General features: G+C 41.9%; 1 protein-coding gene across 2 annotated transcripts in view; it reads right to left on the minus strand.

Annotated features, from left to right (window-relative positions):
- LOC124798104 (ral guanine nucleotide dissociation stimulator-like 1) overlaps positions 1-18,694 on the minus strand; it is a 576,462-nt gene that overhangs the window by 97,727 nt on the left and 460,041 nt on the right. For both annotated transcript variants that reach the window (XM_047261355.1, XM_047261354.1), the window contains exon 2: positions 10,054-10,158. In XM_047261355.1, coding sequence (XP_047117311.1) covers positions 10,054-10,158 — 105 coding nt within the window. The remainder of the gene's footprint in view (positions 1-10,053; positions 10,159-18,694) is intronic.

The following is an 18,694-nucleotide window of genomic DNA, read 5'->3' on the forward strand; positions in this document are numbered from 1 at the left end:
GTTGTTGTTGTGGTCTTCAGTCCTGAGACTGGTTTGATGCAGCTCTCCATGCTACTCTATCCTGTGCAAGCTTCTTCATCTCCCAGTACCTACCGCAGCCTACATCCTTCTGAATCTGCTTAGTGTATTCATCTCTTTGTCTCCCTCTACGATTTTTACCTCCCACGCAGCCCTCCAGTACTAAATTGGTGACCCCTTGGTGCCTCGAAACACGTCCTACCAACCGATCCCTTCTTCTAGTCAAGTTGTGCCACAAACTCCTCTTCTCCCCAATTCTATTCAATACCTCCTTATTAGTTATGTGATCTACCCATCTAATCTTCAGCATTCTTCTGTAGCACCACGTTTCGAAAGCTTCTATTCTCTTCTTGTCCAAACTATTTATCGTCCATGTTTCACTTCCATACATGGCTACACTCCATACAAATACTTTCGGAAACGACTTCCTGACACTAAAATCAATACTCGATGTTAACAAATTTCCCTTCTTCAGAAACATTTTCCTTGCCATTGCCAGTCTACATTTTATATTCTCTCTACTTTGACCATAATCAGTTATTTTGCTTCCTAAATAGCAGAACTCGTTTCCTACTCTAATTCCCTCAGCATTACCCGACTTAATTCGACTACATTCCATTATCCTCGTTTTGCTTTTGTTGATGTTCATCTTATATCCTCCTTTCAAGACACTGTCCATTCCGTTCAACTGCTCTTCCAAGTCCTTTGCTGTCTGTGACAGAATTACAATGTCATCGGCGAACCTTAAAGTTTTTATTTCTTCTCCATGGATTTTAATACCTACTCCGAATTTTTCTTTTGTTTCCTTTGCTGCTTGCTCAATATACAGATTGAATAGCACCACTGCTTCCCTTTCATGTCCCTCGACTCTTCTAACTGACATCTGGTTTCTGTACAAATGGTAAATAGCCTTTCGCTCTCTGTATTTGACCCCTGCCACCTTCAGAATTTGAAAGAGAGTATTCCAGTCAACATTGTCAAAAGCTTTCTCTAAGTCTACAAATGCTAGAAACGTAGGTTTGCCTTTCCTTAATCTTTCTTCTAAGGTAAGTAGTAGGGTCAGTATTGCCTCACGTGTCTCAACATTTCTACGGAATCCAAACTGATCTTCCCCGAGGTCGGCTTCTACCAGTTTTTCCATTCGTCTGTAAAGAATTCGCGTTAGTATTTTGCAGCTGTGACTTCTTAAACTGATAGTTCGGTAATTTTCACATCTGTCAACACCTGCTTTCTTTGGGATTGGAATTATTATATTCTTCTTGAAGTCTGAGGGAATTTCACCTGTCTCATATATATTGCTCACCAGATGGTAGAGTTTTCTCGGGACTGGCTCTCCCAAGGCTGTCAGTAGTTCTAATCGAATGTTGTCTACTCCCGGGGCCTTGTTTCGACTTAGGTCTTTCAGCGCTCTGGCAAACTTTTCATGCAGTATCATATCTCCCATTTCATCTTCATCTACATCCTCTTCCATTTCCGTAATATTGTCTTCAAGAACATCGCCCCTGTATAGACCCTCTATCTACTCCTTCCACCTTTCTGCTTTCCCTTCTTTGCTTATAACTGGGTTTCCATCTGAGCTCTTGATATTCATGCAAGTGGTTCTCTTTTCTCCAAAGGTCTCTTTAATTTTCCTGTAGGCAGTATCTATCTTACCCCTAGTGAGATAAGCCTGTACATCCTTACATTCGTCCTCTAGCCATCCCTGCTTAGCCATTTTGCACTTCCTGTCGATCTCATTTTTGAGACGTTCGTATTCCTTTTTGCCTGCTTCACTTATTGCATTTTTATATTTCCTTCTTTCATCAATTAAATTCAGTATTTCTTCTGTTACCCAATGATTTCTACTAGCCCTCGTCTTTTCACCTACTTGATGCTCTGCTGACTTCACTATTTCATTCCTCAAAGCTACCCATTCTTCTTCTACTGTATTTCTTTCCCCCATCCCTGTCAATTGTTCCCTTATGCTCTCCCTGAAACTCTCTACAACCTCTGGTTCATTCAGTTTATCCAGGTCCCATCTCCCCAAAATTCCCACCTTTTTGCAGTTTCTTCAGTTTTAATCTACAGTTCATAACCAATAGATTGTGGTCAGAGTCCACATCTGCCCCTGGAAATGTCTTACAATTTAAAAAGTGGTTCCTAAATCTCTGTCTTACCATTATATAATCTATCTGAAGCCTTCTAGTATCCCCAGGGTTCTTCCATGTGTACAACCTTCTTTCATGATTCTTGAACCAAGTGTTAGCTATGATTAAGTTATGCTCTGTGCAAAATTCTACCAGGCGGCTTCCCCTTTCATTTCTTAGCCCCACTCCATATTCACCTACTACGTTTCCTTCTCTCCCTTTTCCTACTCTCGAATTCCAGTCACCCATGACTATTAAATTTTCTTCTCCCTTCACTACCTGAATAATTTCTTTTATCTCATCATACATTTCATCAATTTCTTCATCATATGCAGAGCTAGTTGACATATAAACTTATATAATGCAACATTTGCTTTGTTTATCGTTGTCATTGCTTTGCTCCGTTTCAACAGCCCTAGTGCTGTAGCACTATTGTGAGTTACTCGTCGACTAAAGCGATCAACGACGCTTCGCAGCCTCATGCTGTGCTCACCACTGGATACCTCCAGTCCCTCCCCCTGTTGCCATTAGCAGCCAATACTGTGGTTGCATGGTAGACAATATGTGGAGCGTCGAATTCTGAAGCATCATCGGCCTTTTGCGACCTCGCACTCAAGGGGTTCCTTCTCAGACAATCATTCAGTATTGGAGAATAAGAGCATTTACAAGAGTTCTCAAACTTTTTCGGAACTTTTTTCGCTTAAACGCTTAACGTCAAATATTTAATACATTTACTCATCTCTAAAGTAATGAGACGTTTTAAGCTGTTTTATACGTGGGAGCTCGATTCTCTGAAGAATCGGAGGTGGGAGGTTTGCAGGTGTTTCTTTGTACCTACGTACATTTTGTGTTTGTAGAAATGTGTGTTTTATGTCTAAACAAAATGGTTAAGTCTACAGGTAAAGTGTGAGTGACACTGCTAATATTTTATTTGTGGACATACGGCGGTGTTCGAAGACCAATTAATCAAATATGAGCAATGTCGCAAAAACCGGCCGTGAAAGCCTGAATTTTATGATAAAGTGTACATCATTTTACAGTGCTTAAATTATTGAAATGAATGTTATTAGACGTCGTCTTAACGTGTTATATGAAAGCAAAATGTGTTTAAAAATATGAGTACACACTGTTTAACACTGGTAAGGGCACCGCGTACCAAAAATGGCCTTGGGCTTGGCGAATGTCAACACGGGCGCGGTGGAAGTAAAACACTTTGATTACCGTACGCGTATGGCAAGGACATTTACTTTTTTATTGAAGTCGACTTAGACATACCGATTTCATCCAGACGAAGCTCACTTTCTTTGTTGCGGTCAATTGAGTTTTCGCTAACATGTGCAACTCCAGGATTAAAATTAATTTTTCAGGGCAGCACTTCATTGTAAGAGACCTCTGTCCATCGCGAGACTGGCTGCCGCTTGGTGGAGCAGCGGGCACGTGACGCGGTGAGGAAAGTATAAACGCGGGGCAGAGACGAATGAGTAATCATGGTAGCGATGATACTGGCCGCAAATGTGGAAATACACTGACATAAGCGACTTTGTCAAAGGGCAGATTGTTATGAACCGGCGCCTGGGAACGACAGACTGAAAGGGCTGTTCGCGTGCTACTGTCGTCAGTATCTCAGGGAAGTGTTTAAAGGGCGCTAAAACCACGAGTAGGCGACATCTTGTATGTCCACGTCTCATAACAGGACGTCGAGATCGGAGGTTCTCCCGTCTCTAGAGCGATTTGTGGCAGATCTGACTACGGAGTACAACGCCGGTCCGTACGTTATTGTTTTGAAACACACTTTTCGGTGTACACTGTTGAACATGGGGCTTCGCAGCACCCCTACATGCTGACCTCACAACGTAGTTAATTACGACTACAGTGGACACAGGATCATCTCGATTATACCGTGAATCAATGCAAGCGTGTCGGACAAATCACATTTCTAGTTACACAAGGTTGTTGGTGGTGTCGAGATACTTCGTCATACTGTTGAACGGATGTGCCGAGCCACGATCGCAGGCCGGAGGGGGGGGGGGGGGGGGGGGGAGGGGCAGTATTATGCAACGCCGGCATTCACCTGGGCTTCTATTGGACCTGAGGTATTAATCAAAGGTGCCACGTCAGTTGTTGACCACATGAATATTATTGCAGACCATCTGTATCTCTCCATGCTTGCTGCTTCCCCCGACGGCCAAGGCGTCCTCTAGTAGAATTAGCTGTCCGTGTCATAAGGCCAGAATCGATTCGGTGGCTTGAGCAGACTGAAAATCAACTGAATTTGATGTCTTGGACACCAAATTTGTCTGATCTCCACCACATAGAGCAAGAGTAGGATGTTATCAGCGCAAGCTCCGAGACCAGAGACCGTTTTGCCATAATTTACGGGAACTGTGTGGCCTATACGTAGTCATCTAAAAGTCACATACCTCCGGAAACCTACCAAAGACCTTTCGAATCCTTTTCGTGCACAATCGTTGTTGTATTTCTATTCAAAGATGGATCAAAACACTATTCAGCAGTTGGTGACAGTGTATGTAGCCCCTCTGTACTGAGCACTCACTGGACTCTTGTGCATAAACTAAAATATATATACGTTGGAATGTTGATTATTATGGTGTACTTCCTAATAGGGAACAGGAAGATCAATAAAAAAAAGTCGGGGAAAAATGGACATACACGCTATATATCCCTCATTTGCTTCACGTCAGCCCATGTGTTTTGGGCTACAGCGAAATAAACTGGGATATCATAAACCATTTGGCAATGCTGGCGCAGGATAATTTATTACAATATGGACTTGGCAATATGGCCAAGAGCATTACAAACCTAAAACATTTGCAGTGGCTTTCTTTCCTGTATCCATAACAAAAAAAAATTAGCTATATCTGGGGTGTGAGTAAACGACGGAAATGACCCTGTTTTTTCCTCTCCAGAGCTATATGCCAAGATAATTCCACATACGAGCGAATTCTGCACTGTCCAGGAGACTCGTGGGCTGGGGGGGGGGGGGGGGGGGGGGGGCAATATGACAACGTTGTAAACAACAGGCATCGATGCATCCCATTTGCCAACTAGGCATCGTGTGGACACTTGGTGGAGATACTCCCGTTTGTTTGCCTGTTGCGTCCTGGTCCATAACCACCCATGTACTATCACCGTCCCCACATTGGGTCAGACTAGTGTATCGCCGCCCAGGCCACTCCCCTTAAGTTATACTCTATATGGGACGCCATCGAGCGAGAAGTGCGAGTTTTGGACCCAGCTCTAGTCAACCTTCATGCGTTGATGCGTGCGACCATCGATTAAAATGGTCTCCAACGGTTTTCGTGCCTCGTGAAGCCAGTATTAAGCAAAGACTGTAACGCTGAATGGTGGAAGGAATGTATACGAGGCGCGTTTGAAAAGTCCGTGCAAAAATAAAAACTACTTACGTGTTTGGGGTAAACCTTTTTTATTTTTCGACATAGTCTCCTTTCATACTTATACACTTCGTCCAAGGCCAAAATAGCTATTAGTTGCTGCAATCACCTCCTCGTTTGAATAAAATCTTTGTCCCGCCAGCAATTTCTTCAAATTGGGGAACAAATAGTACTCCGAGGGGGCCAAATCTGGAGAATAGGGGGGATGTGAAACGAGTTGGAATCCTATTTCCAATAATTTTGCGACCACAACAGCTGAGGTGTCTGCTGGTGCATTGTCGTGGTGGAAAAGGACTTTTTTGCGGTCCAATTGCCGGCGTTTTTCTTGCAGCTCGGTTTTCAAACGGTCCAATAACCATGAAAAATATGCTCCTGTGATAATTTTACCCTTTTCCAGATAGTCGATGAGGATTATCCCTTGCTAATCAGAGACAGAGACAGTCGCCATGAGCTTTACGCCTTTTTTGGTGCAGATTCTCCCTTGGTAACCCATTGTTTAGATTGTACTTTGGTCTCTGGAGTATAGTACTGTATCCATATTTCATCCACAGTGACGAAACGACGGTTAAAGTCCTGCGGATTCTTCCTGAACAGCTGCAAACCATCCTTGCAATACTTCACACGATTCCGTTTTTGGTCAAATGTGAGCAATCGCGGAACCCATCTTGCGGATAGATTTCTCATGTCCAAATGTTTATGCAAAATATTATGTACCCGTTCATTCGAGATGCCCACAGCACTAGCAATCTCACGCACCTTAACTCTTCTGTCATCTATCACCATACCATGGATTTTATCAATGATTTCTGGAGTCGTAACCTCCACAGGGCGTCCAGAACGTTCAGCATCACTTGTGCCCATATGGCCACTCCGAAAATTTTGAAACCACTTATAAACTGTTCTAATCGAAGGTGCGAAGTCACCATAATGTTTATCAAGCTTCTCTTTAGCCTCCTGAGGCGTTTTGCCTATTACACAGTAATGTTTAATCACCACACGAAATTCTTTTTCGTCCATTTTTTGACAATCACTCGACTTCCTTGATTCACACGAATGTCAAACACAAAGAAATAGACCGATATGGCTGAAACTTGGTGTGCGCTCTTTCCAAAGATGCTACTAACTAAACATGACCCCGATACGTGCCTGTCGTGCCATCTCTCGGACTTTGCACGGACTTTTAAACGTTCCTCGTAGAAGGGCTACACAAAAAGAGTGAAGGCAATATTATAGAAAGGAAAGTGGTTTTAGATGAATATGAGATAGCAGATATGATACTATGAGTAGAATTTGACCGGACACTCAAATATCTGAGTCGAAATAAGGCTCTTGGAGTAGATGACATTTCCTCGGAATAAATGAGGTTCTAGGGAGAACACACTACGACAAAGGTATTTCATCTGATATGCAAGACATACACTGAGGTGACAATAGTCGTGAGATACCTCCTAAATCGTGTCAGACCACCTTTTGCCCGGCATCCCGCAGTACCTCAATGTGGCACGGACTCCACAAATCGCTGCCAAGTCCCCTGTACAGGTGTTGAACCGCGCTGCCGCTACAGCCACCATAATTGCGTAAGTGCTGGCGGCGCAGGATTTTGTGAACGAACTGACCTCTCGATTATGTCCCATAAATGTTGGATGGGATTCAAATCGGGCGATCTGAGTCGCCAAACCATTCGCTCGAATCGTTCAGAATGTTCATCAAACCAGTTCCGAACAACTGTGGTCCAGTGCCATTGCCCACTGTCATCCATAAAAATTCCGTCCACGAATGGCTGAAAATGGTCTCCAAGCAGTCGAACATAACGACTTCCAATCAATGATCGGTTCAGTTGGATCAAGGGACCCACTCCTTTCCATGTAAATAGAGCCCACAATATTATGGAGCCACCACCTGCTTGCACAGTGCCTTGTTGACAACTTGGTGCGCGGCTTCGTGGGATCTGTGCCACACTCGAACCTTACCACCAGCTCTTACCAACTTAAATTGGGACTAATCTGACCAGATCATAGTTTTCCAGCCGTCTAAGATCCAACCGATATGGTCACGAGCCCAGAAGAGGTGCTGCATGCAATGTTGTGGTGTTGGCAAAAGCACTCACGTCGGTCGTCTGGTGCCATAGCCCATTAACGCCAAATTTAGCCGCACTGTACCTACAGATACATTCCTCGTACGTACCACATTGACTTCTACAGTCATTTCACGCTGTGTTGCTTATCTGTCAGCAATGACAACCCTACGCAAAGGCCGGTGCCCTCGGTTGTCAAGTGAAGGCCGTCACTCACTGCGTTGTCCGTTAGTACGTGGCGAGAAGTAATGCCTGAAATCTGATATTATCGGCACACTCTTGACTCTATGGAGCCCGGAATACTGAATTCCTTAACTATTTCCGAAATGGAATGTCACTCACGTCTAACTCCAACTACCATTCTGCGTTCAAAGTCTATTAATGACCATTTTGTGGTCATAACGACGTTGGAAACCTTTTCAAGTGAATCATCTGAGTTCAAATCGCAGTTCCGCAAATGCACTGCTCTTTTATACCTTGAGTACGCGATACTACTGCCATCTATATATGTGCATATCGCAATCCCATTTGTCACTTCAGTGCACGAGACAGGCGAAATACCTTCAGACTTCAAGAAGAATGTAGTAATCCCTTTCCAAAGAAAGCAAGTGCTGATTCGTGTGACTGCTACCGAATCATAGTTTCAATAAGTCTTAGTTGCATAATACTGCCACGAATTATTTGCGGAATAGTGGAAAAACTGGTAGCAACTGGTAGAAACTGATCTTGGGGAAGTTCGGTTTGGGTTCCGGAGAGATGTAGGATAGGAACACGCGAAGCAATACTATAACGACATCTTAAAAGACAGAATGAAGAAAGGCAAATCCAAATTTACAACAAATGCTGACTGGAATGCACACTTTGAAATTCTGATGGGTGCAGGCATAAAACACGGGGTGCAAAAGGTTATCTACAACTTGCTCAGAAACCAGAGTGCAGTTGTAAGAGTCGAAGGACGTGAAAGTGGGGCCATAGCTAAGAAAGGGATGAGACACTGTTGTAGCATATCTTCCATGTTACTGTCAGTAAAATGTGGAAGCAGTAAAGGAAAGCAAGGATAAATTCGGAAAGGGATTAAAGTTCAACGAGAAGAAATAAAAACTTTGAAAGAATTACAATTTCTTCGGCAAACCTCAGAGATGGCAAAGGATGTGGATCATCTTTGAAACATGATTTGGAAAGAATAAATAGTGGCTTGAAAAGATGTTTTAAGTTGGACCTTAACAAAAAATAAAACGAGGCTTAATCATTGAATGCGGTATCTGCGCAGTTGTTGATATTTGTTTAACGGCCATTAGGTCATGGCTCCAAGTATACTTCTCTGCCTAACGTTTCGTCCTCCAGTGTTGAAGACATCATCAGAAGCTTTAACGATCAGAAAACAGTTACACACTTGAATAAGCTCAGTTCGTCTTGCTGGGCGCCTTCGAGTCTGTAACTGCTTTCCGAGCCCGTATGCCTCTGATGACGTTTCCAGCATTTGAAAACGAAACGACAGGCAAAAGTTTATGCCATGGGCCACGGCCTTATGCCCATAAATCAAAAAAATCAGCAATTAAAACAAAGTTGTTGGAGTGTATTCGAATTAAATAGATCAGTGCTAAGGGAATTAGATTAGCAAATGAGGCACTAAAATAACCTCTGTCTGTTGTTATTTGAGCCACGAAATAACTGATTATGTCTGGAATAGAGTGCATAAAATGCAAACTAGTAACGACAAAAAGTATTTTTAAAAAAGGGAAATTTGTCAACATCGAATGTGAATTTCAATATTACAAAGTCTTTCTTGAAGGCATTTATCTAGATTGCAGCCTTATGCGGAAGTGAAACGTGGACTGTTAACATTTAAAAGGAGAAGAGAACAAAAGCTTCTGATAGACGGGTAGATCGAATAACTGATGAGCAGGTACTAAATCGAATTGAGCAAAAAAGGAAATTTATGGCAAATATTCATTAAAGAAGGGATCAGTTGATAGGCGCCAAGGATTCTTCAGTTTGGTAATCGAGCGAAGTGAGTGGGGTAAAAATTGAAGTGGGAGACAACGGTTTGAAGATGGTTCTGAGCACTGTGCGACTTAACCAACGGTTTGAAGAAGAAGGTTCAAATGTATGGAGGTTGCAGTAGTTATTCAAACTTGCTGCTTGCGCAGGACAGACTAGCGTGGAGATCTGCATCGAAGGAGTCTTCGGACTGAAGACCGCTACACACGGAGTCTATGCCTCGATGTGTCATCTCTATAATCAGAGCTCAAGCGGCTGCTGCTATCTGCTGCGTAGGTGTGCCTAATTCATTTGCTCAATGATGTATGAGACAAACATTTAACTCCACAGTGTCACGGACAAAACAGTTTGCTTTTTCTAAAGTAATCGATCATTGCTGCGTTTCATAACTGCAGGAAGATGGAGGACTGCAAATACTCACGGAAGAGACGCTTCGCGTCGGACGGTGGTATCGCACCTTCTTGAGGTAGACGGTGTAGAGAGCACCCTCCACGCGCTCCTCGCCCCACAGTCTCCAGGTCGGCTGCTGTAACACACACAAAACACGCGCAGTTAGCTCTGCACGTATCCCCGTAGAACATGGGTAAAACTCGTACGATACAAAATTGGAAACAAAGACGTGTACATCGTGCAAACGAAAGGCGTTGTCGCCGCAAGATACCAGATAAAGGACAACAGTATACGCCTGATCAGCTTTCTTATCCTTCGCTTTTGTTTGTCCTTGCTGTACCTGAAACTACTTGGAACACCCAGTTGATGTAGTGAACCGTGGTTTCCTTCAGTTCCGTGACTTATTAATTCAATAACGACTATGAAGGACCAGGTTAAGTAACAATTATGTATCAATGAAATCCTCTTCCTAGCGCACAGTCTTTGCAGTTTCATGTTCTATAGAATTTGTTGCCACTTTGCGAATGAGACATTTTCTCTCAAACGCAATTTGTGGTAATGTTGCCTGGAGGCGAAGCGCATTTTACCGAGCGAGTCGGCGCAGTGTTGAACACACTGGACTCTCATTCGGGAGGACGTCGGTTCAAACCCGAGTCGGGCCATCCTGATTTAGGTTTAGCTTGATTTCCCTAAATCGCTCGAGGCAAATGTCAAGATGGTTTCTTTGAAAGAACACGGCTGATTTCCTTCTCCTTCCTTGACACCAACGGAGCTTGTGCTCCGTCTCTAACGACCTCGATGTCAACGGGAGGATTAACCCAGTCTTCTTTTCTTTCTTCTTCCTTCCTTCCTTGCGAAGCGTTTATGGGTGGACATTACTTTCCCCCTCTGCAAATACATACAGTCTTCTTACGGGTTCTCATAACTATTTTAAGAATGTCAGCGTATTTTTCACGTGCCGATAGTCGGTATACAGAACTCGCAGAGCCTCCACTTTCCAACATCCTCGCGAGATACTGTTTTTCTTATACTGCGCGACAGAAATGTGTTCGAAATTGCCCGAGGACTGCGCTAAGAAGCAATTTCATTTTCGCACGTGACCCGACCCTCTTCTCACACACTCCTCTCAACTGTTTGCCCGTCGTATTAAAAAGAACCAGGAAACACTATTATCCAAGGCGTGCTTTATCAATTTTCATCTGTTTCACGCAATTATACATTTGTATGGACGTTTTGTCACTCACTGAACTCAATAAATACATCAACTAGGTTAAACTAGTTACGAGAACAAACTGGATTATTTCTGTATACTCCCGATCTCATTGTCACTGATAGAACGAAACTACGTTATCTGTAATATCTTCACTTTCGAAACAAAATATTTTACGGATTTCTGTGAAAATACAGACTACGTCGATTAATAAAAATAGCTTTGGGAACACCCTCTTCCAAATAAAAGCAAAACAAAGTTTGCACTTTTTTCCTCTAATGGCACTCGCGTGTGCGTTTTGAGTTGCGGAAGTCATCTTTTCAACAATGGATGGTAATAGTGCAGTATTTGCTTATAACCTGTTTTTATGGAATATTTACATTTCAAAAGTAAATTATTGATGAAACATCTAGCGTTCCACGTCTGGCGGTGCGATGTATTGCAGAATGATTATTGCGAAAAAGAAATACTATTAATCGCAGAGAGTCTGAACTAACATATGTCACGTAAAACAGCGAAGTCTCACCCATCGCTCATTAAAAGCTGTTTAACCTCGTGTTTTGCTTATCTCATATGATACGTCTTAAAGGACCTGAGCCCTATGGGTACTTAACTTATTATTTCTACCTATGATACAATATTTGGATTCCTTTCTACGCCGCTATTAGCGAAAGCAGTAGTATGCTGTGCTTCTTATTTGCCCTATAAACTAGAATGTTAATTCAGATAGCCTAGCTTTGAAAATTCATTTTTCTTTTTTCCGTTTAATTAGTCTAATTTCCTACCTTTTTCCTTCAAATTTCCGTTTTTGCTGTCTTTGGCTATAACTCTATAGTTCTTCAAGAAATGCGCAAGCAATGTAGGACATCAAAAAGAGATTTTCGATAGTTTGTTGAACAAGTATTTCGTGAATTCACGTTAACAACAGATCAATAAAAAACCAAGTGTTGCTGCAAGCAAACACCGGGCACGATAACAGTTTAAGGAAACAAAATTTGCAAGGAGTGCTGTGGTGTGGAGCTAAGAGATTTCATAGATTAATTGTGGCACGATAAGCACAAGATATTCTTCATAGTGGGATCAGAGGCCTGTCATTTATCTGTACAATAGCGGATACTCCATGTTAATTTTAAGAGATAAAACAGATTTCTTTTAATGCTTTCATCGTACTCAGCAGACACTAACGACTGATTTCAGTACGACGTACAATATCGTGCCTATTGGTCGACACCACCCGGCTCAATACCCGAGAAATATTCAAAATGTATTTGAAACGTAAACTTTTCGATTAAGTCCCCATCTATGTGGACTTACATGTTATCAGGGCATGTGTTAACAATTAATACACTATTATTTGACAAAGTTGCACGTTACAGTTTATTGTAAGCTCGTATTTGTAAAGGCGGACATCCTACGTGTCGTCATCGCATTCAGATTCAATAATGAAGTCGTCTATGCAGCGAGATACGAACGAAACATCCTCAGATCACCTCGTAAACCTTGACAAAACTGTACAATTCTTTAGCGTTATCAACGGGAGCGCTATTCACTTTGATTGTGAGATGACTCCTTACAGTTAACTCCAGAGGGTTGAGATCAGGCGACCCTGGCCGGACACTTTTCGAACTATGTATCTTGGACCATTTTAGTGCGTCCTCTTACATCAACAGCAAATTATGTCGATACCTCATCCAACAGTGTCTAGCAAGGAGGTATGGCCAAACCTTCCTCAGACATCTACACAAATAAAATTGCTAACAATCGTTCGTACGAAATCGTAGATCTCCGAAAGCTCTTCACAAAATTATTTCAAACATTTACACAACGTTGCATTTGAATACGAGCATATTTTTATATACTTTCTGGAGCGCCACATATAACACATAAAATGTGTCACATACATTCTAAGGAAAAAAAAAAACGACGCACCACGAAGGAGTTGCGCAAATTGGTCACAAATCGATGGCGGCCGATGGATGAATGTGTGGCGCAGCAGCGCAGTTTCATTGCGCAGATGGTAAGTATAGGAAACAGTGGACATGTCGATACAAGGGCATGAAGTCGCTGGAAATTCATTGTGATTATACAGTTGGAAAGTAACTAGGTCTCGCAGACAAGCGCATGAACAATGTATGCAGATGACAGCACCTCAGACAGGACGTGTATCTGAGCTGAAAGCCGCTGCTTGGAGTAATCATCGACCGCTCGATATCTGAATAGAAGCGACGCTACTATTCACCGATGTTGGCGGGAATGGGTGAACCATCGCCGAACACTGCGTCAAAAGGAAGCGGTCGACCTAGATAGAAGATAGATCGCTCTCTAAGTTTTCATCTATTTTTAGTTTTCAGATATATATTTTAACTGTTTTTGTGATAATATTTACTATATAAGTGACTTATTAGTGGTTTCTTCATTCACCTCTGCATTTCGTGTGTTGTGGCCTGATATTTGTGAGTGTTTCGTATCGAGCAACTTAACCTCTTACCCGTGTTTACATTCCGCGCTGACCAGTTGCAGCTGTAGCGGCGCATCGAAAGCTAAGTACTAATTAATTGTTTGTGTATAGTAGTTTATTTAGGAACTTTAGTAGTCTTCAACCGGTGTTCTTGGTGTTTTCCGGTGAAATAACTTCAGAAGAAATTTTTGCGAACTGCTTTCAGTTTCGTTACTGTCATTAGACGTTTGATTTTCTTTCTGTGTTAGTATTTTGTTATATTCTCATTTGTTGTTGATTAATACTGTCAATAATAGTAGTTACTTCCCTTGTAGAGCAAGTTTGTGATAATTGTAGTCAGTTTTTAACATCTTCTTATTGTAGTAGCGGAACTTAGATAAAGTTGTTTTCTTGTTTCAATAATTGTAAAATTTTACCATGAGTGAGAAGTGTGGGCTTTGCCGTAGGTTCGTGAGTAGTGGATTGCGGTGTGAGACTTGTTCGAAGTATTTTCACTGGGGGGAATGCAGTGGGGAAGCCAGTGGGCATTCTGGTGAGATCCTCTCCTGGAACTGCAGGTTATGTAGCAAGAGTAAGTTGATAGAGGAGCAGGAGCGTAAGATCTGTGCCCTTCAGGTGCAGTTGAAAAACGCACAGGAGGAGCTAGATAGGATGAGGAGGGAGAAGGGGGTTGGGGAATGGGAGCTGGCTGTTGGCAAGAGATCTGCTAGGAGAAGGAGATTTTCAGATAGTTTTACTATTGGTGTTTGTAATAGATATGACCAACTGTCAGAGTCTAGTGGAGAGGAATCTCTAGTAGCTGTAGATGTAGGAAGTATGCAGCAGACCTCAGCAGTTACGGTGGCTAGGACAGTTGCAAAGTCTAAGAGAAAGAAGAAGGTTCTGCTGTTAGGTAGTTCTCATGGTAGAGGTGTAGGCCAGCAGTTGCAGGAAGTTTTGGGGAGTGAGTACCAGGTCACCAGCATTGTGAAGCCTAATGCAGGATTGGCTCAGGTGACTTTTAACATAGGGGGGTTATGTAGGGATTTTACTAAAGAGGATCAGGTAGTGATTGTGGGTGGGGCTGGTAATAGTATTGATAGGGATGGGAAGTATGACATAGATGGTGACCTGGAAAAGATAGCCACTCAGACTGGCAACACGAATGTGCATTTCGTGGAACTGTTTCAGCGTCACGATCGGCCTCATCTTAATATAGCCGTCAGGCGTAATAACATGAGACTTGGGGGTGCGCTGATGACAGAAGGCATGAGTCACATTTCAGTGGTGTCGGTGGAGTCTATCAGTAGGACGGGTTTCACTAGACATGGCCTGCACCTCAACAGGTATGGGAAGGGGAGGTTGGCAAAACTTATAGGTGACAGCATAGGTGGGGGTGGTGGGATCACTCATGGGAAAATTCCGGTAGTTGTGGGTGTTAGAGCTGTACCTTTTTTAGATTGAAGTCAGCTGATAGGTATTCCTGCTTAAGGGAAGTCTCTCTAACAAAGAAACCACTTTCTACAAAGCTTGGGTATCCGATTAATGAGGGAATTAGTATATTTCATCAAAATATACAAGGTATTCGAGATAAAGTTAGTGAACTGCTTATAGATGTTGACTCTGAAATTATTGGTATATCTGAACACTTCTTAAATAAGGAGATAATTCAGAGGCTTCCTTTACCAGGGTACAGGTTGGCTGGCAGCTTTTCTAGGAGCTCTTTGCGGTGTGGGGGAGTAGCCATGTATGTGAAAAACGGTATCCCATTTGAGTCAATTGATGTTTCAAAGTACTGCACTGAAAAGGTGTTTGAATGTTGTGCAGGTGTGGTTAAATTTAGTGGAGCTAAACTTCTTACTGTTGTTATTTATAGATCCCCAGACTCCGATTTCACAACATTTTTGCTAAAGCTAGAGGAGGTTCTTGGTTCACTTTATAGGAAATACAAAAAGTTAGTTATATGTGGTGACTTCAATATTAATTGTATAAGTGATTGTGCAAGGAAAAGGATGCTGGTAGACCTCCTTAATTCATATAATCTTATGCAAACCGTATTCTTTCCAACGAGAGTGCAAGGGAACAGTAGAACAACCATAGACAATATTTTTGTTCATTCGTCATTATTAGAAGGGCATTCTGTTAGCAAAAAAGTGAATGGCCTTTCAGATCATGATGCACAAATTTTAAGTCTAAAAGATTTTTGTGCTTCAACACATGTTAAATATAGTTACCAACTTTTTAGGAAAGCTGATCCAGTTGCTGTACAGACTTTTGTAAACCTTATCAAGGAACAAGATTGGCAAGATGTTTATAGTGCTGATACAGTAGACGATAAATATAATGCTTTCCTCAAGACTTTTCTCGTGCTCTTTGAAAGTTGCTTTCCGTTAGAACGTTTAAAACAGGGTACTAGCACAAACAGGCAGCCTGGGTGGCTGACTAAAGGGATAAGAATATCTTGTAGAACAAAGTGGCAATTATATCAAAACGTTAGAAACAGTCAAAATCTAAATGCAGCAGCCCATTACAAACAGTATTGTAAGGTGCTTAAAAAAGTTATTAGGAAGGCAAAAAGTATGTGGTATGCAGATAGAATAGCTAAGTCTCAGGATAAAATTAAAACCATATGGTCAGTCGTAAAGGAAGTGGCTGGTCTGCAGAGACAGGTCGAGGATATAGAATCAGTGCGTAGTGGGGATGTCCGTGTTGCTGATAAGTCGCATATATGTACAGTACTTAATAATCACTTTCTGAATATAGCAGGTGAACTAAATAGAAACCTAGTCCCAACAGGGAATCATATAGCGCTCTTAGAAAAAAGTGTTCCGAGACTGTTACCTGAAATGCTCCTCCATGATACTGACAAGAGGGAGATTGAGTTAATAATTAAATCACTAAAGACCAAGAACTCTAATGGATATGACGGGGTATCTAGCAGAATACTGAAGTATTGTTCCACGTATATTAGCTCAGTACTTAGCCATATCTGTAACTTTTCCTTTAGCAGTGGTCGGTTTCCTGACCGATTAAAGTACTCGGTAGTGAAGCCACTTTATAAAAAGGGAGACAGGGATAATGTTGACAATTATAGACCTATTTCTATGCCAGCGGTGTTTGCTAAAGTTATCGAGAGGCTTGTATATACAAGGTTACTGCAGCATTTAAATTCACACAATTTGCTGTCAAATGTACAGTTTGGTTTTAGAAATGGCTTAACAACTGAAAATGCTATATTCTCTTTTCTCTGTGAGGTTTTGGACGGATTAAATAAAAGGTTGAGAACGTTAGGTGTTTTCTTTGATTTAACGAAGGCTTTTGACTGTGTTGACCACAAAATATTACTGCAGAAGTTGGAACATTATGGAGTAAGGGGAGTAGCTTACAATTGGTTCGCCTCCTACTTTAAGAACAGAAAGCAGAAGGTAATCCTCCGCAATATTGAGAGTGGTAATGATGTTCAGTCCCAATGGGGCACTGTTAAATGGGGCGTTCCCCAAGGGTCGGTGCTGGGGCCACTGCTGTTCCTTATTTATGTAAATGATATGCCTTCTAGTATTACAGGTGATTCAAAAATATTTCTGTTTGCTGATGACACCACCTTGGTAGTGAAGGATCTTGTGTGTAATATTGAAACATTATCAAATAATGTAGTTCATGAAGTAAGTTCGTGGCTTGTGGAAAATAATTTGATGCTAAATCACAGTAAGACTCAGTTTTTACAGTTTCTAACCCACAATTCAACAAGAACTGACATTTTAATCAGACAGAATGGGCATGTTATAAGCGAGACGGAACAGTTCAAGTTCCTAGGCGTACGGATAGATAGTAAGCTGTTGTGGAAAGCCCATGTTCAGGATCTTGTTCAGAAACTAAATGCCGCTTTATTTACCATTAGAACAGTATCTGAAATAAGTGACATTTCAACACGAAAAGTAGTATACTTCGCATATTTTCATACGCTTATGTCATATGGTATTATTTTTTGGGGTAATTCTTCTGATTCAAAAAGGGTATTTTTGGCTCAAAAACGGGCTGTTCGAGCTATGTATGGTGTAAGTTCGAAAACCTCTTGTCGACCCCTATTCAATAGTCTGGGAATTTTGACATTGCCCTCACAGTATGTATTTTCTTTAATGTCGTTTGTTGTTAGCAATATTAGCTTATTCCCAAGAGTTAGCAGCTTTCACTCAGTTAATACTAGGCAGAAATCAAATCTGCATGTGGAATGCACTTCCTTGACTCTTGTGCAGAAAGGAGTGCAGTATTCTGCTGCATCCATTTTCAATAAGCTACCACAAGAACTCAAAAATCTTAGCAGTAGCCCAAACACTTTTAAGTCTAAACTGAAGAGTTTCCTCATGGCTCACTCCTTCTATTCTGTCGAGGAGCTCCTGGAAGAGATAAAAAATTAAGCAAATTCCAGTGTTACATTCTTGATTTTCTTTATTTAAACTAACGACTTGTTTCATTTTATCTGTTTCTACAATCGTGTTATAATTTCATGTATTGACTCGTTCCATGACCATGGAGACTTCTCCTAAATGTGGTCCCACGGAACAATAAATAAATAAATAAATAAATAAATAAATAAATAGAACGTGAGGACAGAGCAATTGTCAAACAGGCGCTCACAGCCCCGGATTCATCGTTATCATCGATCCGACGTGCGAATGGTGTCTGAGTAACCATAAGAACCTTTAATTCGTCACTAACAGGGAGCTGAGCTCAGGGCGCCCATTGCACCGACTACCAATGACTCTGTACACCAACAAGCCCGTTTGTAGTGGTTTCGGTCACATTCGGACTGGAGTCTAACTGACTGGAGTAGAACCGTCTTCAGCGACGAGTCTCGCTTGGGACTGAGCTCCGATGATGAGCGAGACGTTTGTGGAGACAGCGGTGTGATACCAATCTGTCTGTTGCCCTCTGTATGGGCCAGTAACCAGGAACATGGTCAAGGGTGCCATTCCATTTTATACCAGGACCACTTACGTTGTCATCCGATAATGTACGCCCCGTTTT

This window comes from Schistocerca piceifrons, chromosome 5, assembly GCF_021461385.2.
Source record: "Schistocerca piceifrons isolate TAMUIC-IGC-003096 chromosome 5, iqSchPice1.1, whole genome shotgun sequence".
NCBI lineage: Eukaryota > Metazoa > Arthropoda > Insecta > Orthoptera > Acrididae > Schistocerca > Schistocerca piceifrons.